The following is a 27,996-nucleotide window of genomic DNA, read 5'->3' on the forward strand; positions in this document are numbered from 1 at the left end:
GCTGAATGAAATTAAAACTTAGGCAGCTGTTGCTAAAATTTGTGACTACTACTACTAGAGAAATGAGTAAGATCGATATATTTGTTGAAGTGATTCTTACAATATAATATAACATATTACAAGACTGGAAAAAGAGCTATTTAGGTGGGATATTCTATTCATTTGATCAAACACCTGAGTTTTATGTTAAGAAGGCTTCTTTCTCACAGTATGAATTTTGTCCTTGAAGCCATGCAGAGAATTTCTATCTGGTCTTATCAAGATGATGTAGCACTTGGGGAGAAAGATGCAGCCCAGGAGCCCTGCACTGGAGGCCAAGATGGAGAAGACCTCCACAGCCACCATGACCTTCCCCTTGGCACTGTGGTAGACAGTCAGGAAGGTGACCCATACACTGCAGAACACCAGCATGCTGAAGGTCAGGAACTTGGCTTCATTGAAGGTGTCAGGCAGGTTCCTGGCCAGAAAAGCCACAGTGAAGCTGGCCAAGGCCAGGGAGCCCAGGTATCCCAGGACACAGTAGAAGGCAGTGAGGGAGCCCTTGTTGCACAGAATGATGACATGGCCCCGTTCAGAAAATGCATCTGTGTCCACAAAGGGAGGAGAAGTTCCCAGCCAGACTCCACAGACAGTCACCTGGATGAGGGTGCAGATGGGGATGATGAAGTTAGGAGCCCCTGATACCAGCAGCCACCTCATCTTTCTCCCTGGAGAAGTGGCCTTGAAGGCCAGAACCACAGTCACAGTTTTGGCCAACACTGTGGAAACAGCCACAGTGAAGACAAGACCGAATATGGTCTGCTGCAAGATGCAGGTGACTGTGTTGGGAAGGCCAATAAAGAGCAAGGAACAGAGGAAACAGAACATGAGGGAGATGAGCAGGATGTAACTGAGATACAGGTTGTTGGCTTTCACAATGGGAGTGTCTTGATACATCACAAAGACTCCTAGAATAACAGCAGTGAGGGTGGAGAAGCAGAGAGCCACACAGTCCAGGGTCATTCCCATGGGTTCTTCATGAGCCAGGAAACTTGCAGCTTTGGGGAGGCACTGGTTTCTCTCTGTGTTGGCATACTCATCATCTGGACACTTCATACACTGCTCCATATCTGGTAAGAAGAGGGAGTTACCATTTGACTCGTTTCAGTACTGCCTTTACCTCAATGGAAATTGGTAAGTCCCTTCTTAGAGGGGACCCTAACAAATTAGTTCTCATTAACATAAGAGTTCATAGTACCAAGTAAAATTAAAAATGCCTGAAACTGTTTGTTTTCACAGTTTGTACGCAGCAACTTCATACTCATGCTCACATTCCTTGTTTTTTTTTTACTTGATATTTTGTTTTTACTTGTTTTGTTTCCTTGTTTTTTGTTTTACTCACTGACTCTGAAGTAGGAAAGAAACATGCTAATTAGATATTTCTAAAAGTTCATTTATTTATCATAAAATCAAAACACCATCTGTTATAATAGTATTTTACATTGTGACAAAATACCTGAAAGAACATTCATTTTATAAGATGTTCTGCTTTATTCAAACTGACTTTAAAATATATTGGAAAAGGACATTTTTCATAAGTCAAGTGAAATAAAAGTAATTTTCTGATTTCTTTGTGCTGCTATTATATGAATTTCGGTACTGTGGGTAAAACTCTGCTACTGCCATTCAAAATTGTGAATAATATAGGTTACATTGCTTTATGAGTGTGTTTGAAATTTTAAAAGGAGACCTGTGTTACATTCTTGAATTCATCTTATTATCTTTGAATTTTTCCCACCTGTAAAGCAGTGGGAATTGAGGATCAAGTTTCTCTTTATAGCTCCAAAATCATGCTCTGCAGGATACTTGTGTCTAATATGCAAACCAAACTCAGGTTTCAAAGCACTTTCTCTACTGCAAGAACAATTCTGGGCAGGGAAATAAAAATATGCAAGATTTATGTGTTCTTTGTGGCATAAATATAATTTGGAAGAAAATGGAGAGTCTGTCTTTTACAGGTATTCATACTGCACCTTAATAGAGAAGCTAAATGAACTCTGAACATTCTCTGAGGACAAAGAAGGATATGCATGAGTCATTGAAAAAGGCTCATAGTGAGGTGCATATGAGCATAGAAAATGCTTCATATGAATAAATTCCATGAAAAGGAAAGGAGAGATGTTTTTCAGTTGCTGTTGTTGCTGTTTTGTTTTCTTTTCCCTTTGTCTTGTTAGTTTCCCTTTGTCTTGTATTTGGAAGGGTAAGGGGGTCACAGAAAATGTGGAACAAATACAACAAGGGTAAATAAATACAACTTACTAGACACTATGTGGAAAATGAACTGTACAACTTGTCAGGTGGGAATGGGAGAGGAAAAACTGGCAATGAGGCAGGGAAGGGGACACATGGTACACAAAGAATTGTACTCTTTACCTGATTTATGTAACTGTAATACCTCGGTAGAACAACCACAATAAAAAACTTAAAACTTCATTACGAGTAGTGGAGACAATGTTTTCTTAAGATTAAAATGTGCAAAATGCCATATCAAAATTAATCCCAGATATAATTTAAGGCCATGAGGTGTGTTATTTCAAGGATCATTATCAGTAGTTACAATTAAATTACTGAAAGAAGGAAGACTTTGGGACTGTAATCCAAATACAAAACATTTTCCATGGGCTTAGATACATTGTTGAAAACTAGGAAGAGATAGAGAATTTCCTCTTTAGTCAGAGACTTACCTGTCCCATTAGAAATCTCATTCTCTACGCAAGGGATACAATCAAAGCAACAGACAGCCTTTCCCACCTGAGGAGATTTCCTGAATCCAGCACCACAACTCTCACTGCAAACAGAGTGAGGAGTCTGAGGAAAATCAAATATGTGCTGGTAAATATTCAGACTATTACCTGATAGTCAATAAAATCAAGTGTTCCTAAACTTTTGAACATTAAGTATGATTATTTTAAATACTTAATGTTAGTCAATTGATTGGATGCTATTTCATATTTCCTGACACAATCCACAAAGGCCTTTGTACTACAACTTTCAACTTCACCCTATGCTATTACTGAGAATTGAGGAACCTTTAAGAAGTGGTTCCTAATGGAAAGACATTCATACCCAACTAAGCCAGAAATTTCATTGAATTCATATAATAATATTTCTCTTACTGATTTGTGAAAGATGGTAATGTGGAAACAAGTAGTAAAATATCATTGAAACTTTTAATGCCATGCTAGACCATCATATGTTCCTATTTGTCTTCCAGTTGCGATGAGTTCATCATTTTCCTCTGGTACAGGCTCTTAGATAATTCCTCTCACCATACAGGCTATGTATGGGAAAGGATGGGAAGGGGAACAATAAAAAAGTAAAATAAAAAAAATACATGCTTACATAACAGATCAAATAAGGGTGGATTGATACAGCCACTGGGGTGTGCAAAATAAACCTTTCCACTTTATGAAATAATTGATTTTTCATGTATTTTGTTCTAATACTAGAATACAATTATAGTAGATGTCATTTAGATTTAATGATAAATGAACATTTAGAAATGTTCAATTAATACTTTCCTTTCCACCTAAGTAAACCAAACAATTTCTCAATAATTCTGAGTCATTAGTGAGTACATAATATCTAAGGGTTCTTTTTGTTTTCTGATATTGAGTTCTAATCATTTTTGTTAACCTGTACCCACCTCAGTAGTTCCTATGGCCCACTCTATCATATCTTTAGATACAGACAGTTGATGACCATAAGGAGCATACGGAGAAAACACCCCAATTTTCACTTTGAGCTCTAGACCTTCTGGAAAATTCCAAATATTCAAAATGTCATATTCTGCCTCTAATTTCCATTCTTCATTCAAAATCACTTGGTCTCCAGCAGGATTGTAAAACTGGATGTTCTTCAGAAAAGGGTGCAGCTACAAGAGATACATCATGTCATGGTGAAGAGAATCCAAGAGTTGAAACAGAAATCCTGAATTAAGCCAAACCTCTCATTCCCTTAATCCTTACATTATCATTAAAAATTAACACAGATGGGGATGTGGACAGAAGGGAATATTTTTTCATTGTTGGTGGGAGTGTAAACTTGTTCAATCACTTTGGAAAGCAGTATGGAGATTCCTCAAAAGACTCCACATAGAGCTCGCCTATGACCCAGCAATCCCACTTTTGGGCATTTACCCAAATGTTCACAAACAATACCACACTAAAGCTACCAGCATGACTATGTTTATTGCAGCATTATTTACCATAGCTAAGATATGGAACCAACCCAGATGCCCCTCAGTAGATGAATGGATCAAGAAAATGTGGTATATATTCATAATGGAATTCTATGGCTCCATCAGAAAGAATGTCATTGCCCCATTGGAAAGACTTGGAAAAATTGTATTAAGTGAAGTAAGCCAGACCCAAAGAAACATGGGTCCCAACGTTTCCCTTATTTGCAATAACTATTATATGTCTGAGTCAAGCAGAAAAGGTCAGATAAGTTGATGCTAAGGATATGAACCCTAAGATATGTATTCAAATTTTTTTTTCTTTCATGGGATTGTTTCTAACAGATTTATAAGATTATTTCTTTGTTGCTTTGTATGTCCCTCCCCCAGGGTATAACCCCTGCTTTCACTGTATTTGATGTTGGTATAATTTGTGGAGGGGAAGGGAAAAAACAAATCGTTTAAATAGAGATACAGGTGGACCAGTCACAACAATGAGATGTACAAGTCGTTATGTCCAAAACGAACTTTACAACTTTGGTGGGGGGGGAGAGGGAGGAGGAGGATTGGTTGGGGGGGGGGGGCGAGGGTTGATAGGAAGGGATAGTAAGGGGAACAAAGGAGGAGGCTACAATTCTTGATAAGAAATGTACTCATTATCAAGGCCATGTAATTGTAACCCCTCTGTACATTATTTTCACAATAAAAAAATTGAAAAAAATAACACAGATATCTAATGAAGTATCATTAAAGAATGTGTACTGGGAAAAAACCAAGTCATATTTTTGAATTCTGGTTGGTACATAGAATTTTTTCAAGAGAATCTACCACTACATAATGATGAATGAGAAAATTCTTAGTTCCCTACATAAGAGTTTTGAAGAACTTACAATTTTTATCAATATTCAAGAATTTCATTACAAAGCCAATTATTTTTGTGTGTATTTAATTAATTAATTTTTATTTGTATTTTTGTTAGTCATGGGGCTTGTACTCAGAGCTTAGGTGCTGTCCATGAGTTTGTTCACTGAGGGCTAGCATTCCACCACTTTTACCCACAAAGCCACTTCTGGTTTTCTGGTGGTGAATTGGAGATAAGAGTCTCAGAGACTTTCCTGCCCAATCTGACTTCCAACAGGAATCCTAAGATCTCAGCCTCTTGAGGAGCTAGGATGACAGGAGTAAGCCAGCTCATTTAATTTATTAATGTGTTAAATATGGAAATTGTTAATGATTCATTTTATTTTTATCTTTATGTATGGTACAGAGTCATTGTGTTGTACAAGGCAGCTCAATGTCACCACTTCCATCATTCTTCCTCATTTTTCCCAATCCCAACAATCACTTAAGTTACTTTCTGAGAAACAAAATCATTGGAATAATTAAATACTTAAAGAACAGATCATCCTTTGCTATTAAGAAGCTTCTAGTGAAAAAAAGATTGCAAGAACATTCATTAGCTGTGAACTTATTGATGTCATTTGTAACACAGGAATTGATGGGAACATGAAACACATCACCTCTGCTATTTATACCTCTAAGAACACATGCTCAGAAGTCAGGAGTAGCCTCTCAAATATTCTTAAAAGTACAATTTCTCTTGGGTCAATAGGAAAATATTTGAGTGTATTTAAATTTACTTTGCTTTTTATGTGTGGATTCCAAAAGTGAAGGCCTTACCTGTGCAGGAGAATGCACCCACCATCTTCCATTACCCATTGTTGGCTCTTCAGTTTGATGAAGAAACATTTCATGGAGGGCTTGTGCCACAGCATAGACAGCATTGTAGATATTGTAACTCTCTTCAGACATGGCCATGTCAAAAATTTGCCTAGGCAACCATTCCAAGGAGGCATCATGTGGACAGTTCTCCCACATTACACAGTCAGACTCAAAATGAGAGCAATTAAAAGAGAGAAACCACAACTTAGCAAGGTAAAAGTCTTCTGGGTATTTGGAAGGGTTGACTTCCCTGATAAAATCTGTGAATCCAGCTATGTCTTCATGGTGATATGAAAAAATGAGAGGCACATGATATGAGCCTAATATGAAATAATTTCTTCCAATGCATAAATCACACTGTGAGTTCAAGAGCCAAACTTTGCTTGTTATTAAAAATTGCCCAAGATATACCATTAATCCTAGCAGGTATTCCTTATTACCATAAATGATAAGTACATTTGCTGATGATTTTTTAATCTGGTTCTGAATTGCCATGATGTTAATTAGTTGTGTTGTAGGACTGTCAGAGATCATATGCTCAAAGGCTACACAGATTCTGTTCTTGTCCATTGCTTCTCTCAGTTCTGAAAGGATCAACAAACCATTCTCATCTTGTGATATCAATAACCCTATCCAGTTCCAGTTGTAATGAAGCAGTAAGGAGACCATGGCAATGGCTAGAGATGTGTCTTTTGGGGACATTTGATAGAGAGAAGGAAATTTGCCATGGTCACTCAGGGCAGAATCAAAAGCCCCAAACGTAAACTAAAGGGAAAGAAAATTGGAGGTTCACAAGCCAGAAATTTCCTATACATCACAACCTCAATCTTGATTTATATTAAGCAACAGTTGTCTTGTGTCAAAGGTAGGGTTTGATTTTTTTTTCTATTGCTGGGGACTTGAACTCAGGTCCTGGCACGATCCTTGACTCTCTCTGTGCTCAAGGCAAGTGCTCTACCACTTGAGCCACAGTGCCATTTCTGACTTTTTTTGTTTATTTGCTACTGTGGAGTCAAACCCTGGGATTCATGCATGCTAGGAAAGCACTCTACCACATTACCATCTTGAAGAGCTTGATTTTTAAAGTTTTTAACTTAAACTGTAAATTATTTTTTAATCATTGTACAATGATTCTTCAATTGAGCATGTCTATTATGTGTATAATGCCTATTGATTTTTGGGGGGGAAGGGGTCGGGTCGTGGGGCCTGAACTCAGGGCCTAGGCACTGTCCCTCAGCTCTTCAGCTCAAGGCTAGTGCTCTACCACTTGAGCCACAGAGCCACTTCCGGCTTTTTTCTTTTTGCTTATGTGGTGCTGAGAAATCGAACCCAGGGCCTCAGGCATGCAAAGCAAGCGCTCTACCACTGAGCCACGTTCCTAGCTCTGCCTATTGATTTTTATCTCATGATTTCTACTATTCTCATCTTATCTATACCAACACTACTCATTCCCTTGTTTCCTTTTTTCATTTGTACATATATATTTGAATATTATGACCATATTTGTCATTATTCCTCTATTATTATAATCTGATCCACTATCCTTTCAAAATAATATCTCTCACACATGAAATCATAAATTATCCACAGTGGTTACACCATGGATAGTCAATGTTACACCATAATTTAGCCCATTGAATCATGTATATGTGTTCCTGGCCATTTAAGGGTTCTCATACTGATTTTGTATTTCATGTTTATATTTTAAATCCAACTTCCACAGATGAGAGAAAACCATTTTGCTTTTCTATGCATAACCCTATTCACTCAAGAACTTTACATGTTTTAGTCAGTTCCCAATTCCTGATCACTTTCTACAAAAGTATTCAACAACCTCTATGCTCACGGTCATTCCTAGGTTTTCTCCGTTTTTTTTCCATCCTCTCTTAAACAATGACAGTCTAGATAACACAGTATGTTGGAGTACTTAGCTTTAGATATTATAAAATACCATATGCTTTTTTAAATTTTTTTGGGGGTCCAGTAGTGGGGCCTGAAGCCTGGGCCTGGGCGCTGTCCCTCAGCTCTTCAGCTCAAGGCAAGCGCTCAACCACTTGAGCCACAGCGCCACTTCCGGCTTTTTTCTTTTTGCTTATGTGGTGCTGAGGAATTGAACCCAGGGCCTCTGGCATGCAAGGCAAGCGTTCTACCACTGAGCCACCTTCCCAGCCCCAGCATATGCTTTTTGTTATAACTTTTCCTAGCATTCTCTTATAACATCTGAAAATGGAACCAAAGTAGACATCTGTATACATCTGTCTCTCCTTCACCTGTGGAAATCTGTAGAGTTCCAGCAGTGTTCCAATCTGCGCAGATGTCTTTCCTGACGTTCCTGCAAGGACTGATACAAACTTACTTTCTCCCATGCAGGTGTAGTTAGGGATCTTGTTCTGCCCAGAAAGCCAAATAAAAGGATTCTCAAAAGCAGACCAAGTTCTAAAATCAGCACTATAGATATCAAAACCCAAAGTCATGTTGTATAAAAGACTGGACTTCTTGTTGATTTCCTCAACTGCAAAAGCCAAGGCCAGAACAAGCTGATAGTAATTGAAATCAAACCTGCACAGGAGACATAAGACATTCATCAAAAATATTCCAAAACTGATTCTCATATGAATGCAGTGACTTTGGTGGATTCAGTGTTTGTTTCTCTACAAATTACATACTTTTAAAAATTACATCTTTTATGAGATATTGGTAATATGATGTCCATATGAATCCCACAGAGCTTGATTTTTCTGTCTTTCATAGATAACACCAAAAAAGGATACCCTCCATTAAACACACAGTGGGTCTTTATGAGACACCAAATATTCTTTTGTTTTAAAGTTGGGGTGACTAGCAACACATGTATGAAAAATAAGTTTTTGTTTTTTGAGACATGCAATTTAAGTGACGTGGTTATCTAAAAGACCATGCTAATTTAGATAATGTCATTTAAGATGAACTTTCAGATGCAGAGCAAGGGGTGATTACGCTCTGTGGTTTTCCTTGCATCCCCAACATATCAAATAACTCTTTCTGCACTATCTACCGAAAAATAGATGAAGCCTCAGAAGAGACCATTTTTCTCATGTATGTAACAGAGCAAATGAGATTCTTTAAAAAGGAAGCAGGAAGTGGTTTCCCATATTACTCTCCTCCACTATATTCCAAGAAACTCTGCACGAAGAGATGAGCCTCCAAACTGGGGGATGGAAAGGGCAGTAACAAAATGAAGCCTTAGGCTGAAATCTGTTTGAAGGCCAACATGGTGAAATTCAGTGCTGGGAAATGTCTTGATGATCAGTACTTCCTTCACAATATGTGTACATTGAGATAATGAAAAGGAAAGGAAATGGGAAGTAAGAGCTTCAAAGATTTCTCTCCTTCTCAGGAAACAAGCCCTGATAGGAAGACTATAAGATGCTTATCTCCAATTAAACTACAAGAAAACTGGAAGTGCAGTTGTGGCTCAAGTGATAAAATCGCTAACTTTGAGCAAAACAGATTAGGGAAAGCATGAATTTCCTGAGTTCAAACTTCAGTATTGGCAGAAATAAGCACAGTAATAATTGCCCTTACATGGAACAGTAATGCAAATGCAAAACTGAATATATGAAAGAGAGAAAGAATATGTGAAAAGGTCATTAGAAATTGGCAACTGTGTCTCTGGGCACCAGTTGTTCACATGTATAATTCTATCTTCTCAGAAGCCTGAGATTTGAGGGTCACAGTTGGAAGCAAGCCAGGGGCAGTAAAGCCAAAAGACTCTTTATCATCAGTTAAACACCCAAAAGCCAGAATGGAACTGATGCTCAAGTGGTTCAGTGGTAGCTCTGAGTATAATCCTAGGTACTCAGGAGGCTGAGATATCAGGACCACTTACAGACCCAGCCATAGTAGAAAAGTCTAAGAGACACATATCTCCACGTAACCAGCAAAACACTGGAAGTACAGCTGTGGCTCATGTAGTAGAGTGTTAGCCTTGAGCAAATGGCTCAGGGACTGTACCCAGTACCTGATTTCAAGTCCTAAGACAGACAAATAAAACAAAGTTTAGGAAGATCAAGGTCAATAGAATTGTCCACCATCTCATCTTCAACAAGCTGTCCTTTGATCAAGTCCTCTCAAGACTGCAAATGAAAAGGAAATCAGAGTGTATAAGTGTGCCTCTTAACAGCTGACTTCTCAATAAAACCTTCACAAACCAGGACAGAAGGGCAGAACATCTTTACACTGCTGCTGATAATGATATATAATATCCATCAAGTGTACTTCATTTAGCAGAAATATCCTGTAGCAATGAAGGAGAGATCAAGATGTTCTCTGTCAAGCAAGGTTAAGGAAATTTATCTCTATCAGATCTCTTCTATAAGGAAAAGGAAAGAAAAATTTTCAATGTAAAAAGGTTAATGATAAAGAAATGAAGACAAGAATGTATAAAACTTACTGAGGCGTGATTATCAAACAATCTGATAATGTTCTAACATTGTATATATGCTCACTAACATATACACAATTCTTAGATAAAGAAAAATACTATCAACTTCATAACTGTATTTCCAATACTCAGTATAAAACATGTAAAACTGGGTATCCAAAATTTGAAATGTAGAGAAATTACAATTCAGTGAGAGTTTTTCTGTGAGTTTAATTGTATGAAGGGATTGTCTTATGACATTTCTTTACATTCACTTAATGGATTATGATCATAATCTCCCCTCAAGTTTGTTTTCATTTTGTCTTCTTCATTTGTTTGCTTCTCATCATGGATACTTGTCATCATTACAAAATAACTTGCTATAATTAAAAACATTTAACCCCTCTATAAATCAAAAATGAAAACTTATAATGAACAAATGAAAAGTAATATACACAAAAAACCACTAGTAATGGACTCATTTATTAATCTCTGAATGCTGTCGAGAAAGATTTCAGAAGCAGCTTCAGTGAAGCTACACAAGTTACATAATGTCATAATGAGAAATGATCTGTGAAAAATTACTGGGAATAGAAATACCTGAAATTATTTATCCAAAAGGCATAAGCCAGGTGCCATTGGCTCATGCCTGTAATGTTAGCTACTCAAGAGGTTGAGATCTGATCATCACAGTTTGAAGCCAGCCCAGGCAGGAAAATCCAAGAGACTTATTTCCAGTTAATCACAAGAATACCAGAAGTGGCTCTCTGGCTCAAAGTAGTAGAGCACTAGCCTTGAGAAGAAAAGCTCAGGAACAACACGCAGGCCATGAGGTCCCACAATTGACGAAAGCAAAAGATATAATGTATCCTGATTTCAAAGATGAAAGTACACACTCTCGATTGATCTCAAAAACCTCACTCCCTGCTTCCCCTTTTAGGGTATACATACACTGAAAGGAAAGGGATGGAATAAGGCAGACCAAGCAAATAGAAGCCAGAAGAAAGCAGGAATATCTACAACACATCTTATCAAATTTGTATTAATCAAAGCAATTAAACGTGACAAAGTTCATACTACAATGATGGGGGAGTGAACCAGGAAGATAACATAGCAATTATATTTATCTTCAAACTCTTAAGCACTTCATTATATAAAGGAAATACTAATAGATTTTGAGAGAGAGAGACAGTCACAGTCATCAATACAAGAATAACTACAGATTATATAACAGCACTTTCAGCAATGGTGAAATCATCCAGACAGAATCAACAAGGTGGCATCAAGTTAAATATGAACCTATATCACATGAACCTCATATACACCTAAAGAATATTTCACTCAATTTCTTGTGAATAAAACATTCTGATAGGTTGACTGTTCTCCAGGATAGATAAAAGCATTCAAACTTTAAAAAAATGTATTGAGCACACACTCAGATACCCAGGTTGGAAGGCTAGAAATTAAGGAGATAAATGGGAAAATAGATGCAAACAGGAAAGTCAGATTATCTTAACCACCACTGGATCAAGAGAAAGTCAATATATGAGCTGATCTTTGGTACAAATGAAAATGCAAAAGAGCAATACAAAAATCTATGAATATGGCAAAAGATGCGTTAAAATGAAACATTAAAAAAATTGTATCTAAGTAGTTGCAGAGTGGGGTTTCAATTCAATAACTCAATGTATGAGTACACTGCGTCTTGACTGCTGCCACTCCATCCATTGAGCACACCTGTCTTTCCCAACCCCATCCATTCCTTCAGTTTTGGTGGTTCAAAAAACAAGTATTATAACAAGGATCCTATAAAGATCAATACTACAGACTCAACATTGCAACACAAGGAAGTAGAAAAGCAAAACACCAAACCCAAAATTTGTAGAAGGTGTCAAAATAGTTAGTAGGAGTAAAAGAATTAGAGGAAAACTGGGCGCTGGGGGCTCAAACCTGTCATCCAAGCTACTCAAGAGGCTGAAATCTGAGAATCACAGTTCAAAGCCAGCCCAGGCTGGAAAGTCCATGAGATTCTTATCTCAAATAAAGCACTAGAAAACCAGAAGTAGTGTTGTGGCTCATGTCATAGAGAGCTTGCCTTAAGCTGAATTGCTGAGGGACAGTGCCCAGGCCCAGTGTTCAAAGCTCCATGAGTGACCAAAAAAAAAAAAAAGGAATTAGAGGACAAACCAAATAAGTGTAATCAAAAAGACTGAGAAAAATTCTTCAAAGTCAAAAGGAACAAATTCCTACTTATACTATGAATAACAAAGGGAAGACTGAAGTAAATAGTATTAGACATGGAAACACAGAAACAAAAGATCAATATCCTTTGAGAAATGTGTATGTCAGTAAGTTTGATCAAGTAGAAGAAATGACATGGAGACTTTTCCATAGTTGAAATTGGAAGACACGTGAATTAAAACAAGAAATTGTATGAAATTGAATCAGTAATAAAATCTTATCAAAGGAAAGCAGTGCAATAAGGCTTTCCTACTGAATTGTCCCAACAAATTTAAATATTGCCTGAGGCACATTATTCTTACTTTATTTTAAAAATATGCAAGTTAAAGGAATTCCTTAGAGCACATTACATGCTTCCAACATTATCCTGATATCAAAGCAAAGAAGAAAATAAGGAATTAAAATTATATTCAATGTCTATGATCAATATAGTGACAAATATCCTCATCAAAATACTTCCTGCAACAAAACTGTGAAGACTATTTCTCATTAGCAAAGTTGAAGAGTGGACTATGTGGAATTTATGTTTCTACTGCTCAGAAGAAACAATTACCAGAATCAATAGGCAACCCATACAAAGGAGGAAAAACAACAAAAGATAAATATTCAGATTTTCTAAAGGGGTCAAAATTCAATAGCAAAAGATGAAAGAACCCAATTTAAAATTGAACATTAAACTCTTAGTGGAAGCAAAACTCATTTCAATTGGTATAAGAATGCATGTTTGACATCCTTACAACATAAATAATATGCAAATACTACTGACACTAAAATTCCATCTCAACACAATTACAAGAAAAAAAAAGTTAGGTGCTGGTGAAGACACCGGGAAAGGGAACCTCTTACACTATTGGTGGCACTGTGAACTACTGCAACCAACATGGACATGGCTTTGAGGTTCTTCAAAATTCTGAAAACATTCATATTACAACCTCACCTTGTCACATTGTTCTGCCTACATTTGATTCAGAGGATTTTAGTTCTAAACTATCCCATGCAGAAGAATCTGGAAGCCTCTATATCTAGTTTACCAGCAAAAGCAGGACTGTAGACATACCTCAGCTGGCAGAGTACATGCTGAGCTAATAAACAAAGGGAGAGTGCAATGCCTTGAGTTCAAGTCACTGTATATACATACATACATACATACACGCACAGAGAAAGAGATGTAGATGGCCAAAAGATGTAGATGACAACCTTGAACTTCTTCACCACCAGAAAAAGGTAAATAAAACAACAGAAAGTTATCATCTCACAAAGGTGGGAATAGTAAATGTATGGGAGACTTAATGTATGGGAGTACTTAATGGCCTGATGAGGAGTTAAGGAACTGTACATGGCTGCCCTCTAGTGACAGGAGTGCACATTGTTAAAGCCATTATGGAAAATAGGGTGGTGCTTCCAAGAATGCAAATCATGATTCAGTAATGTTAGTGGTGGCTGTTTATCCAATAGAATAAAATCAGTACGGCAAAGAGCCATCTGCACTCCTGTGTTCTCTATATCATCATTGAAGATATCTTAGAAAAAAGTAACAACCTGAATGTCCATCAGTTGCTATAAATGTACATTTATATGTATATATTATATATTTATCCACATATAATACAAATGTATATACATACATACTATATATTTATATATAGATATATTATAAATATATGGAGTAATGTATAAATACTATGTATTTTATAAACTATATAACAATTAATGTACATGTAATAAATATACATATTATTTATATAATATGTGTGCATATAAATCTTAAACTTTTCCTTAGTATTGTTGTTGTTTGAAGTCAGAACCTTGAAATAGGTATGCAGCAATTCCATCATACCAACATTCCAAACAGCCCTTTTGGAGTTTGTGATTTTTTTGGGGGGGCGGGTCTGGTCGTGGGGCCTGAACTCTGGGCCTGGGCGCTGTCCCTCAGCTCTTCAGCTCAAGACTAGCGCTCTACCAGTTGAGCCACAGCGTCACTACCGACTGTTTTCTTTTTGCTTATGTGGTGCTGAGGAATAGAACCCAAGGCCTCAGAACTGCAAGGCAAGGGCCCTACCACTGAGCCACCTTCCCAGCCCATTGTGATTATTTTTGAAAGTGATCTTCAATGTATTCTAGAAATGACCTAAACAATCTTCATCCAAATTCAACACAGAGGCAAGAAAGACAATCCCACAACCTCTACAAAAACCTAGGCTGAACTAGTGTAGTGCCAGCTTCCAATTATAGTAGAGAACTATAGTAAAATAAAAAGAATGCATTTCATAAACTCAGACACCTATGAAATAGGAGACCTACAAATACTCCCAATCAACTACATTCATCTGCTTCATAAAGACATTATCCAATCCCACACTGCTAGAAGATGACCCCGAAAGTAAGTGGTGGCATTGTGAAAATTGAGTATCCATATGACAAATGCTTAGGCTATATCTTACCTTTCAGATTGTACAAAAGGATAAAAGTCAAAATTCATCACAATTCTTACTAGGAAATTTGAGGATTGGAAAATTGCAGATATTGTCATAATGGAAACACTTCAACATATAGGCACAGGAATACTTCCTGATAGTATACAAATGCTTCATAAAATAATAATAGAAGTTATGCTTTGGTTTGGGCATGGCAGTGGAATCATTGGTTTCATTCACAAGATGAAAAATCCCATCTGCACTACGGTTTACAAATGTGAGTTCATGAAATTGAAAAGTTTCAGCCAGCCAGCCATTGAGACTCACACCTGGATTTGTCAGACTTTAAAGACAGCTTGGACAGAAAAGTACTTATCTCCAATGAACCAGCAGCATGGTGAAAGTGAGCAAATGTATCAAGCAAGAGGGAGAAGCATCTTGTCTGAACCAGAGTACTGGCACCAAAATAAAAACTGTTAAAGTTTTAATGATTCACTACAATAAAAGAAACATTTAATGAAGTGAAGACACAGCCAAATAAACGGCTGGATACCTGTGTTGGCTATTCATCTGATGGGGCTTAATATCACAGCATAAAATGACACTGAAATTTAAACACCACTACAAGAAAGAATCCTACTATGAAACAGGCAAATAAAGTGAAAGATTTTTTTCAAATGTAAAAGTACAAACAGGAAATTCAGGAGAAAAATTGAACAACTATAGCAATCAGCATAATGCAAACCAAAAGGATTCTGCATTACCTTATTGTGTAATCCAAAATGGCTATCATCATAAAACAAAATTACAAATTTTGATGAAGATATGTAGAATTAAGAAGCAATGAAAATATCATGATATAGAGCTCATATTAGACACAGCTATATCACTTTTAGCAATCTATCCAAATATATCAAGCCAAAGTTTCTGTACAGATGCAAATTTAAACATGGATGTCACTTTATACAAACTATCTGACATGAAATTGCTCAGGATGGCCAACAAGAGAATGAATAGATTAAGTGTTCTATACATAAAGTTGAGCTTTCTTCAACAACAAACAAGAATGCAAGAAAATAAATGGAAAAACAGATCATTCTGTTAGGCAAAGGAATCAAATACTGATAACGAGTACTCCTAGATTACATCTAGGAGAAAAATACATAAAAAGAGAAAAAGGAAATTACATCTATGGGAGGAGAAAAAAGATGTTTGATGAGACATAATAAATATTTGCAAATACTGGGGGTACATGATATGAAATACAGTAACACAGAAAGAAAGCGGATAGTTACAAGTCCTATATTGTAGTAAAAACGGCAAAACATTGCCAGAACTACTACTGCTGTGGCATTGAGTTCATCTTTTTCTTCCAGAGACATCACATTGCTGTGGGGCATTTATCTATATCAAGGACTTCATAGATGATACATAATGATCTTTAGCAACACACATTAATTTGATAAAATGGATCATGGGATCATAATGTCAGAATTCTCTGATTTCTACCAACAGTGCTTGTATATTTGTAAGTAGCTGAGAAATATCCATCAAATGAAATCTTAAGATTCGGAGTATCTGGATATATGCACTAACAAAGATACTCAAATATATTTTAGGGTATCAAGGGAAGAAAAATCAGGTTAATGTGGAAAAGTAGAGGAACATAAGAAAGACAAATATCTAGGAATAACATGAAGGATTAAGACATTTACAAGTCTATTCCACAGCAGTGAAAGAATTCCTGATATCGTCATCTTTGCCTCCAAATGTGGCCAGCCACCTCCCAGACTATCCTTGTCACCCCAGCACTGGAACAGACATAGGAGCCATTGCTATAAACAATGGCATTCTGTTGCAATAGGAATCAAGTTGCTATGCTAGAATAAAGTGAAGAGTTCATGACCCTGGAAAGGAGAAGCTAGATGGAAGGAAACCAGAGACCACTCTTCCACCTTGGAAGCAGAAAATCACTCCATAGTACACACAAATTAAAACTGATATATACTATGCATCTCATTCCCTGATGAGAGTTTGGAGAAGAGGATATAGAAAGCATAGTTTGTGAGCCTCCAGAGCTTCCTTGCACATTGCCCAGCCTGAGAACAAAGGAGTAAGTGAAACTAAAATTATGGAGGAATTAACTTACAATGTGTTTGATTCATGATGGGAAGCATCACTGTTTCTGCGATCTGTTCCCAAAGTATAGAGAGGGAAGAACCCAGCAATCATCACATCCCCATCCATATGCGCCCTGGGCTGCATTCTAGAAAAGCAGGCAGTGCCTGCTAAGGAGCTGACACGAAGTGGAAGCTGGAGAAGAAGGAGTGTGGAAATCAAAGGGAACATCACTGAAGCATCTGCCACGCTGGAATTCTGGCTGGAAATGAAGCCCGTGAAATCAGGTGGAGAAATACACCTTGTATTTGTGTCTATGTGTATATGAACCTTTCTATTGACAAGGATGGCTACTCAGCTTCTGTCATTGCAACCTTCAGCATTTCCCGGTAGGCATGAGGATAACTCCCAGCCCTGTGGTTCTGCACCTGAGGCCCAGCAACTAGGAAATCAACACGAGATGGAAAATATGTTTTCCAGTTGTCCTCTCCATCCAGGGGCTATGATTTCATCCATGACCACAGAGAGTGAGACCCCTGGGATGAAATTTTCTTGTTCTTCCTGGTTGCAAACCCGCATTAGCAAATGATTTGTATGAAATCTATTAGGGATGAAGCAACTTGAAAGCATCAATAGATGCCATGTTGGATGAAAGGTGAGATGGTTGACAAGGGCTCATGCCAAGGAGATGTCAACCCAACTCTATAGGGCATCATTCTCTGAGGACATCTCACACACCCAATATCCTAAACAGCCACAGAACATACCTGCTGATTGACCCAGGCCTGTTTCAAGAAGAATCCCATGCAGAAGTCTCCACAAATGCATCCATCTATGCTTGCCTAGAGAATGCATGATGATGTTGAATTCTGCAGTGGCCTAAGGTCAGTGCAGAAGTTGAGCTGCAGAATTGTATTCTGAACTTTGACCTTCACAACTGGCAATATCACTGGACATTCTGAGTACAGGAGTCAATATGCTGTCATGAAGCATTGATACATCCACCACCTTGGGTGTTTCTATTTATACTTTTCGGAGAACCCGTGCTTGCGCAAGAAACTCTTTCTCCCCTATCAAAACCACCTGTATATTTCCTAACACTCAAATATATAGGATGTAGAGTCTATGCAAAGATCTCAAAACCCCTCAAATCCTAAAACAATGATCCTAAATTATGAGTCAGTGAATTTATTCTATTCCAGGCTATTCTGTTGAATGCATGCTGTGGTACACTTGCCTGTAGTGATAACATATGGGACAGAACAGAAATTGCATGTGAGCATAAATCAAGGTTAGAACAATGTAATGATGTGCTGACTCATATATATATATACTTTCTATTTAATGCTTTTAAAAAGCTACTGGGACCTGAAAAAATTTGTCTTTTGTGTATGAATACCAAATTTGCTAATGTAGTTGCCACTGGTCTTAATCATTTTAGTACACATGGTAATAAATAGAATATTAACACTTATTTTATACTTTTTATCAAGGTCAATTAGTTTTAAAAAAAACGTTTTCATTTGGACATTTCTACATGTGTATGTAATTTGCTCCTATATGATTCAAATTCTGCATCACACTCTCATCCACTCCTTCCCTTATTAAATGAATTTCAGCAGAATTTATTTATCCATTTTCACATATGTGTAAGAAGTACATTGACTTGGGTCTACTTTCCTCTGCATCTTCATTCACTGCTCTCCCCTACCTCTATATAGTGTCTACAATTGGATTCAAGCTCGTGTACTTCTGTCCTTCATTTTTATGTATAATAACTATTAGAAGACATTCACTGTGTATTGGACACCTGCATGTGTTATATTTCAACCTAAATATCTCTACATATTACTCCTTCTTTCCTCATCTCTCCACCAGCTAATATCCAATAGCTCGCAGGACTTTGTTATTATGTATTGTTTATGATACTATTTTCTCCTCCCCTTTTTCCTAGCCTTTTTAAAGATTCCCATAATAACACAAATGGTTATTTGTGTGTGTGTTACTTAAGTGTATATATATATATGTAATATGTTGTCTGTAGCTCTGGCTTCCACATTTGAGAAAAAGCACATGAACTTTGCCTTTATAAACCTGGCTTACTTCACTTAACATGGTAATCATCAGTTATCTGCATTTCCATACCAATAAAATATTCCTGTGAATAATACTTTAGAAATCATCTTAACTATTTCCATAGTTTGGCTATTATGCATACTTCTGCAGTATACTTGTGTGTCCAAGTGTGACTCTTGTACCTTCACATACATTCTTTAGAATATACAGCCTAGTATGATACAACTGGCCTAGGAGATCTATTTTTAGTTCTTTGGGATAACCACTTACTGATTTCCATAATGGTAGCATGAATTTGCATTTCCATGAACAGTGTTGACTTTTTTTTTAATTGTGAAAATACTCTACAGAGAGGTTACAATTACATGGGCAAGATAATGAGTACATTTCTTATAAGCATTGTAGCCTCCTCCTTTTTTTCCCCTTCCCATTCCTTCCCATCCTCCATCCAATTCCCCCACCCGACTGAATCTTCCTCCCGACTCCCTCTCCTCAACAAAGTTGTAAAGTTCGTCTTTAGACATAATGACTAGTACATCTCATTGTTGCAATGGGTCCACCTGTATCCCTATTTAAACGATTTGTTTTTTTCCCTTCTCCTCCACAAATTACACCACTCCCAAATTAACCCTCAAAAATCAATGGCTTTTCTGTATGCCAACAATGAGAAAAGAGTGGCTGAAATTAGGAAAGCAACTCCATTCGTAATAGCCCCACAAAAAGTAAAATACCTAGAAATTAACCTAACCAAAGAAGTGAAGGACCTCTATGAAGAAAACTTTAAAAACATAAAAAAGGAAAACAAAACAGAACTTAGAAAGTGGAAAAATATCACATGTTCCCGGATTGGAAGGATCAACACCATGAAAATAGCAGTAATTCCCAAGGCTATCTACAAATTCAATGAGATACATATCAATATTCCAACATCATTCTTCAAGGAAATAGAAGAGGCAATCCAAAAATTCATAAGGAATAATAAAAGGGCCTGAACAGCAAAAACGATCCTTAACAGAAAAAACACTGCTGGAGGAATATCAATATCAAATTTCAAACTCTACTACAAAGCCACAGTAATCAAAACAGCTTGGTACTGGCACAAGAACAGAAGTCAGGACCCAGAGAATAGAATTGAAAACCCAGAAATGAACCTACAGACTTATAGCCATCTAATATTCAATAAGGAAGCTAAAAAATAGAATGGAATAGAGACAGCCTCTCCAGGAAATGGGGCTGGCCAAATTGGTGAACTACTTGTAGAAAACTAAAGCTAGATCCTTATATATCACCCTGCAAAAGAATCTACTCGAAACGGATCAAAGGCCTCTGAGTCAAAGCAGACACCCTAAAAACAATACAAGACAGAATAAGAGAAACCCTAGGTCTCCTTGGCACAGGTCGAAATTTTCTTAATAGAGATCCAGAAACACAACAAATCAAAGAAAGTTTGGACAAATGGGATTGCATGAAATTGCAGAGCTTCGGCATGGCAAAGGTCATAGCTAGCAAGATCAATAAAAACTCCATAGATTGGGAGAAAATCTTCACTAGCCACATAATGGACTAGGGTCTCATCTAAAATATACCTGGAACTCAAAAACTAAATCCCCCAACAACTAATCTTCAAAGAAACAACTGCCCAATAAATAAGTGGGCTAAAGACATAAAGAGAAACTTCTCTGAAGAGGAAAGACCGATGGCCAATAGACACATGAAGAAATGCTCAACTTCCCTAGCCATAAAAGAAATGCAAATCAAAACAACATTGAGATACCACCTCATCCCAGTTAGAATGGCTATTATCAAGAACTATAATAACAACAGATACTGGAGGAGATGTGGACAGAAGGGAACCCTACTGCATTGTTGGTGGGAGTGTAAACTTGTTCAACCACTTTGTAAAGTAGTATGGAGGTTCCTCAAAAGACTACCCATGGAGCTCCCTTATGACCCAGCAATCTCACTTTTGGGCATTTACTCAAATGATCACAAACAAGACCATACTAAAACTACGAGCACAAATATGTTTATTGCAGCATTATTTACCATAGCTAAGATATGAAACCAACCCAGATGCCCCTCAGTAGATGAATGGATCAAGAAAATGTAATATATATACACAATGGAATTCTATGCCTCCACCATAAAGAATGACATTGCCCCATTTGTTAGGAAATGGAAAGACTTGGAAAAAAATATATTAAGTGCAGTGAGCTAGGCCTAAAGACACATAGGTTCCATGGTTTCCCTTATTTGCAATAACTAGTATATGTCTGATACAAGCAGGAAAGTTCAGATAAGTTGATGTTAGGCGAAATGAACTCCAAGATAAGGACTCAAATGTTTTTTTCTTTCTTGTGATTGTTTCTAACATTTATAATATGATTTCTTTGTTGCTTTGTATGTCCCTCTCCCATGGTATAACCCCTGTTTTTACTGTATTTGATGTCGGTATAATTTGTGGAGGGGAAGGGAAAAAACAAATTGTTTAAATAGGGATACAGGTGGACCCATTGCAACAATGAGATATACAAGTTCTTATGTTGACAAACAAACTTTACAACTTGGATGAGGGAGGAATGAGGGAAGATGGGAAGAGATGGAAAGGGGAAACTAAGCAACAACTCTTGATAAGAAATTTATTCATTACCTTGATATGTAATTGTAACCCCTCTGTATGGTACTTTCACAATTAAAAAAAAACAAGAAAATCACACTTTCTAATCAGATGACCATTGATATTACTTTTAATATTTAGTACGTTTATAGCATTTTATCATTTTCTTAATGCATTTAACAGCACCTATTATTTGTGCAAGAAAGTTACTTTTGGACATTTCTGTATGTATATGGTTCTTTGATAAGAGAACACTTTCATCCACTTTCTACTTTCTTAAAACATTATAAGCATATTTCATTGCTCTACTTTAATACATCTACATCAGATATTTTCATACATATATTATTTACAAGTTGAGCATTTGTCACCATCTCCATTCAGACTCCCCCATGAACTAGTGTCCACAAATGGGCAGCTCCTGAATTGCACTTCATTTATTCATTCACTTTAAGTATTCAACAAACGTTTTAAAAATGATTCAGTATCATGTTTTTGGCATGAAAAAGTTTTAGTTTACTGTAACTACACACTTATAGGACTCTTCTCTTTCCTCATCTTCCCTATTTTATTTTTTAAGCAACTTTCCCTATGTGGACTGAAGCCAACTTCATATAAATGTATATTGTAATTTGATAGCATTCACCCTTTTGAAATTTCTCTTCCATCTTCCCTCCCCATAAGCTCTTCAGTCTTATAATTACACACCTTTTGTATGTGTCTGCTTGTGTATTCATAACAAATGCTTATGTATATTCATCTTGCATTCCAGGTTCCATAAAATAGAGAAAAAACATGTGGACATTTATCTTTCTGAAACTGTACTACTTAATATAATGATCTTTGGTGCTACCATTAACTTGCTAGCAAAGATAATATATTGGTGTTTTTGTGTAAACAATACTGTTTTGTGTATAAATTGCATTTTCTAATATTAATCTTTCATCAGGTAGCTGAACTTTTTCTACAGGTTCCCTATTGTGAATTGGGCCACAGTAACCTCTACTGTGCAAGCACCTCTGTTATATCCTGACATATTCATTTGGGTGTATCAACAATAATTTAGATAATATCACATATCTAATTTTAGTTTTTATTTATTTTTTAATTGTGAAGATACTGTACAGAGGGGTTACAGTTACATATGTAAGGTAATGAGTACATTTCCTATCCAGTATTGTTACTCCCTCCTTTGTTTTCACCCTACTATCCCTTCCCTCCCCATTGTCTAACTCCTCTCTCCCCACCCCCGAATTTGTAAATTTTGTTTTCACTACTCTATCTTGTGTGTCTCATTGTTACAATGGGTCAACCTGTATCCTTGTTTCAGCATTTTGTTGTTTCTCTTTCCTTCTCCAAATTAGAAAAATGTATATACAAGATTCAGGGCACTTGAATCAAATACAGTGATAACAGGGTTTATACTACGGGGAAAGAACATGCAAAAGAAACAAAAAATCACATAGTATATTAAAAACAATTTCAACAAAGAAAAAAACTTCTGTATCCATATCTTTGTGTTCATTTCTCTTAGCATCATCTTTTTTTTATTGTGAAAATACTGTACAGAAGGGTTACAATTACATGGGCAAGATAATGAGTACATTTCTTTTTTTTATTTTTTTATTGGGAAAATACTGTACAGAGGGATTAGAATTACATGGGCAAGATTGTGAGTACATTTCTTATCAAGCATTGTAGCCTCCTCCTTTGTTTACCCTTCCCATCCCTTCCCAGCCTCCCCCGCCCCTCCCCCAATCCAAAGTTGTAAAGTTCATTTTCTACATGAAAACTTGTACTTCTCATTGTTGCAACGGGTCCATCTGTATCCTTATTTAAACGACTTGTTTTTCCCCTTCCCCTCCACAAATTATGCCAACATCAAATACAGTAAAAGCAGGGGTTATACTGTGGGGGCGGGACATATAAAGCAACAAAGAAATAATCTTACAAATGCTTTAGAAACAAATGCATGAAAGAAAAACACATTTAAATACATATCTTAGGGTTCATTTTCCTAACATCACCTTATCTGACCTTTTCTGCTTGACTCATACATATACTAGATATTGCAAATAAGGGAAACCTTGGGACCTATGTTTCTTTGGGCTTGGCTTACTTAACTTAATAAAATTTTTTCTAAGTCTTTCCATTTCCTAACAAATGGGGCAATGTCATTCTTTCTGATGGAGGCATAGATGAGTACATTTCTTATCAAGCATTGTTGCCTCCTCCTTTGTTTCCCCTTCCCATCCTCCCCCTGTTTCCCCACCCAGTCTTCTATGCTCCAACTTTCCCCCACCCCACCTCCCTGCATCAAAGTTGTAAAGTTCATTTTGGACATAATGTCTTGTACATCTCATTGTTACAATGGGTCCACCTGTATCCCTACTTAAACGATTTGTTTTTCCCCTTCCCCTCCACAAATTATACCGACATCAAATACAGTGAAAGCAGGGGTTATACTGTGGGGGAGGGACATACAAAGCAACAAAGAAATAATCTTATAAATGTGTTAGAAACAATCGCATGAAAGAAAAAATACATTTGAATACATATCTTAGGGTTCATTTTCCTAACATCACCTTATCTGACCTTTTCTGCTTGACTCATATATATACTAGATATTGCAAATAAGGGAAACCATGGGACCTATACTTCTTTGGGCTCTTAGCATCATCTTATATGGTCATATATGTATAGCTTTTGACCTTTTCTGCTTCTCTGACAAGATTATCCTACAGGTATATTAGTTATTGCAAATAATGGAAACCATAGGACCTATGTTTCTTTGTGTCTTGCTTACTTCACTTAATATAATTTTTTCCAAGTCTTTCCATTTACTAATTGGCAGTTTCATTCTTTCTGATTGAGGCATAGAATTCATATATATAATATATATATGAATATGTATTTATATACACATATATGTATCACATATTCTTTTTTTTTTCAGGTAAGGGATAGGTTTATTCAGTAGACCTGCTGGGACCAGACAAGGTTGGCACTCCACATGGCTGGGAAAGGCCTAGGAAAGAGAGAGAGCTGGGAAAGAGAGGAAAGAGCTAGAAAGGAGCAGAGAGAGCAGAGAGAGAGCAGAGAGAGAGAAGAGAGTGAGAAGAGAGAGAGCTGAGAGAGAGCCAAGAGCAGAGAGAGCATGGAGCACTAGAAAAGAACAGAGAGAGAGATCTGGGCCTGGGCTAGGCCTTATGTAGGGTATGGGCAGAGAAAGGTGTGGCCACATCAAATTCAGATGTGACCTCAGCGGATGCAGATGTGACCTCTTCCAGGTGTCCCTGTTGCCTAGGTAACGCAGGTACTGGGTGGAGACTTTTCTGCGAGGAGGGTGGAGTCTGCTGGCCATCCAGGAGCGGACCTTACATTCCAGCCTTTTAATAATCATGAAACAGGGCAAGGATTCTCTCTGGCTACTTCATGCTGACAAGGGGCGTCGACAATAGGGGTAAAAGGCTGGAATTTGGTCCCCTCCCAGAGAAGGCAGTGAGCAGCAGCTGTCCCTCGGTGGATTGAGTCCTTAGATGAAGTCAGGAGAAGTCTCATGAGCATTGAGGGGCTGGAAAAAAAATACTAGAGAGCAAATAAATGGCAAGAGGAAGGACTTGGGGCTGAAAATGTTGGTAGAAATGTCCCTAGCTACATGTGACATCTGGCTACTAGGTAGAGAAGTCAGGTGACAAAGGCAAGAATGTGGAGAGCTGCGGGAGCCGCGACCAAAGACGGCGTGGCCGTAAGGCGCGGCCGCAAAAATGGCGTGACCACATGGCGCGGCTGTGACCAAAGATGGCACTGGCTCCCACCTTCCGTCTTCCCGGTGACGAGTGCTCTCTGTAAGAAAAACAACTCCTTATATGGCTATGACTTTTCTCCTAGTTTGCTTCCGTGTTTGCAACCCTATCGGTATATGCCACGTGGCGCTTCGGGATTGGCCATCCAGGAGGCTTATAACCGGAGCGCGGGGGCGGGAAGGAGAGGAAGCGGGAGAAGCGGAGAGAAGTGGGCAGAAGCAAGTGGGAGAGAAGCTTGTAGACAAGGTTCCTGAATAAACCGCATTGAGAAGAATCCCGGGTCGCGTCTTCCTTGCTGGTTGAGGTGGTCGAGACAGCTGGTGGCCCGTACGGGGATTTCAGAACTCTCTGCCGTCAGGGTGGTACACCGGTAAGTTCCCAGGAAAAGGGGGAATCCGAGACAAGAGCAGGGGTAAGTTCCCAGGTGAAGTGGTATTCCGCGATTAAAGCGGGCATAATACGGGGCTCGTCTCGGTAGATAAAAGAGAGAGCGGAAACCCGGGAAGAAATAAAATACAGGCCTAAAGTGAAAGTAACAAAAAATAACTAAGATGGGCGCCGCGACGTCACATCCAATTTTTCTGGCCCTGGAAGAGCTACTACGTTCGAAAGGACTAAAGTTAAGGAAGAGTACTTTAGTGTACGGGAGCCTTACAATAGCCTCATGGGACAAATTAGGGAGGGATTTGGACTTTGCCTATGAACAGGGCACATTAAAGGCAGGAGTCCGCCCCATTTGGAGATTGATTAGTGGCTGCCTGGAGGATCAGAGCTGCTGTGAGGTTATAGAAAATGGACAGTCAGCACTGGAGCAGTTACAGGAGGAGAGGTCAGAGAAGGCGATCAGTGAAAAGGGAGACAGTGAACAGGGCAGAAGGGGGCGACTATACCCAGATCTGTCCGAGCTAAAATCAGAAAGAGGGAGTTCCAGGGAGTTAGAGGAGGAAGAAGTGAGAGCACTTGTTCAACAGATGAAAAGGAGCCGTATAAAAAGGGGAGAACGTAAGCTAAGTCAACCTGTGCTTAATGATGACGTAGAAAGAACTTCCGGTCAGGCCCCTTTAGCTGACGTAGAAAGAACTTCCGGTCAGACCCCTTTAGCTCCTCCTCCATATCAACATGGAGCCAATGGACACACATTTTGCCCGGATACTTGGCGAACTGCTCGAGCAGAACTCGCCTTCCCAGTTTTTCAAGACGGTAATCAACAGAGATTTCATGAGCCTCTAGAATTTAAAGTAGTTAAGTCCCTGGCTGAGTCTGTTCGGACGTATGGGATTACAGCCTCTTTTACTGTAGCTCAAGTGGAAGCTATAAAAAGATACTGCATGACCCCTCTGATTGGGCGAGCCTAGCACGGGCATGTTTGAGTCCAGGCCAATACTTGGATTGGAGGGCATTTATGCTGGAATTTTGTAATGAACAGGCAGCCATTAATCAAGCAAATGGACACCATGCTTGGGACAGAGACATGCTCTTAGGACAAGGCCGCTTTGCTAATGCTCAGACAGGATATCCCCCTGAAGTGTATCAACAGATAAATGATGTTTGCATTAAGGCATGGAAATCACTACCGAATAAGGGGGAAGTTAGCGGCAATCTCACCAAGATCCTGCAGGGGGCTACCAAGCCTTTTTCAGATTTTGTGGCCAGAATGGTGGAAGCAGCAGGCAGAATTTTTGGGGACCCTGACATGGCCATGCCTCTTATAAAACAATTAGTCTATGAGCAATGCACCAAAGAATGTAAAGCCGCCATTACCCCATATAAACATAGAGGGTTGGAGGCATGGATGAAAGTGTGCAGAGAACTGGGAGGACCTCTAACTAATGCAGGCCTTGCCGGGGCAGTACTCCAGTATTCAAATAGGCGAGGGGGGGGGGGGTGGGAAACTCTGGAGTGACATCTGGAGCATGCTTCAAGTGTGGCAAGGCTGGTCATTTCAAGAGAGATTGCCCAGAGAGAAAAGTAACCGGAAAAGCTGGAGGAGTTACAACGGGTAAACAGCCAGGGCTGTGCACCAGATGTAAGAAAGGAAAGCATTGGGCCAATGAATGTAGATCAGTCAAAGATGTTAACGGCCAGCCCTTGGGCCCCATCACGCAGCCAAAAAACGGGCAGAGGGGCCCCCGTCCCCAGGGCCCGCAAATGTATGGGGCAATGGAGAGCCCAAACGAGGAAATTTCCCAAGAAGGATGGCCTACCCTGAGGCATCCCAAGAACCGCGGAGAACCACTACAGGCTCGGCGGGACTGGACCTCCGCGCCACCACACTCGTACTAACCCCGCAAATGGGCGTTCAGTTAGTAGAGTCAGATTTTCAAGGTCCTTTGGAACGGGGTACAGTGGGGTTACTAATTGGCGGTCTTCCATTACTCTTAGAG

The 27,996-nt window shown here is 38.4% G+C and overlaps 1 protein-coding gene across 1 annotated transcript; it reads right to left on the bottom strand.

Annotated features, from left to right (window-relative positions):
• Window positions 1-186: 186 nt before the first annotated feature.
• On the bottom strand, window positions 187-27,985 carry LOC122119891 (vomeronasal type-2 receptor 116-like). Its single transcript, XM_042693951.1, has 9 exons — window positions 27,897-27,985; window positions 25,944-26,082; window positions 20,479-20,534; window positions 17,145-17,375; window positions 8,209-8,497; window positions 5,897-6,703; window positions 3,686-3,913; window positions 2,724-2,847; window positions 187-1,109 (listed from the first exon to the last, which is right to left on the bottom strand). The coding sequence occupies exons 1-9, from the start codon at window positions 27,983-27,985 to the stop codon at window positions 187-189; spliced, it is 2,886 nt and encodes a 961-aa protein (XP_042549885.1).
• Window positions 27,986-27,996: the final 11 nt, after the last annotated feature.

This window comes from Dipodomys spectabilis, unplaced genomic scaffold (assembly GCF_019054845.1).
Source record: "Dipodomys spectabilis isolate Male_0828 unplaced genomic scaffold, ASM1905484v1 ptg000173l, whole genome shotgun sequence".
NCBI lineage: Eukaryota > Metazoa > Chordata > Mammalia > Rodentia > Heteromyidae > Dipodomys > Dipodomys spectabilis.

Bases quoted from the DNA above. Each gene is read 5' to 3' on its own strand.
- LOC122119891 (XM_042693951.1), bottom strand. From the start codon at position 27,985: ATGGAAGACCGCCAATTAGTAACCCCACTGTACCCCGTTCCAAAGGAC. The intron at 26,083-27,896 runs GTTAGTACGAGT...TTATCTACCGAG, and splicing joins ACTGAACGCCCATTTGCGGG to ACGAGCCCCGTATTATGCCC. The intron at 8,498-17,144 runs GTAAGTTAATTC...TCTCCTGTGCAG, and splicing joins CATCATGAATCAAACACATT to GTTTGATTTCAATTACTATC.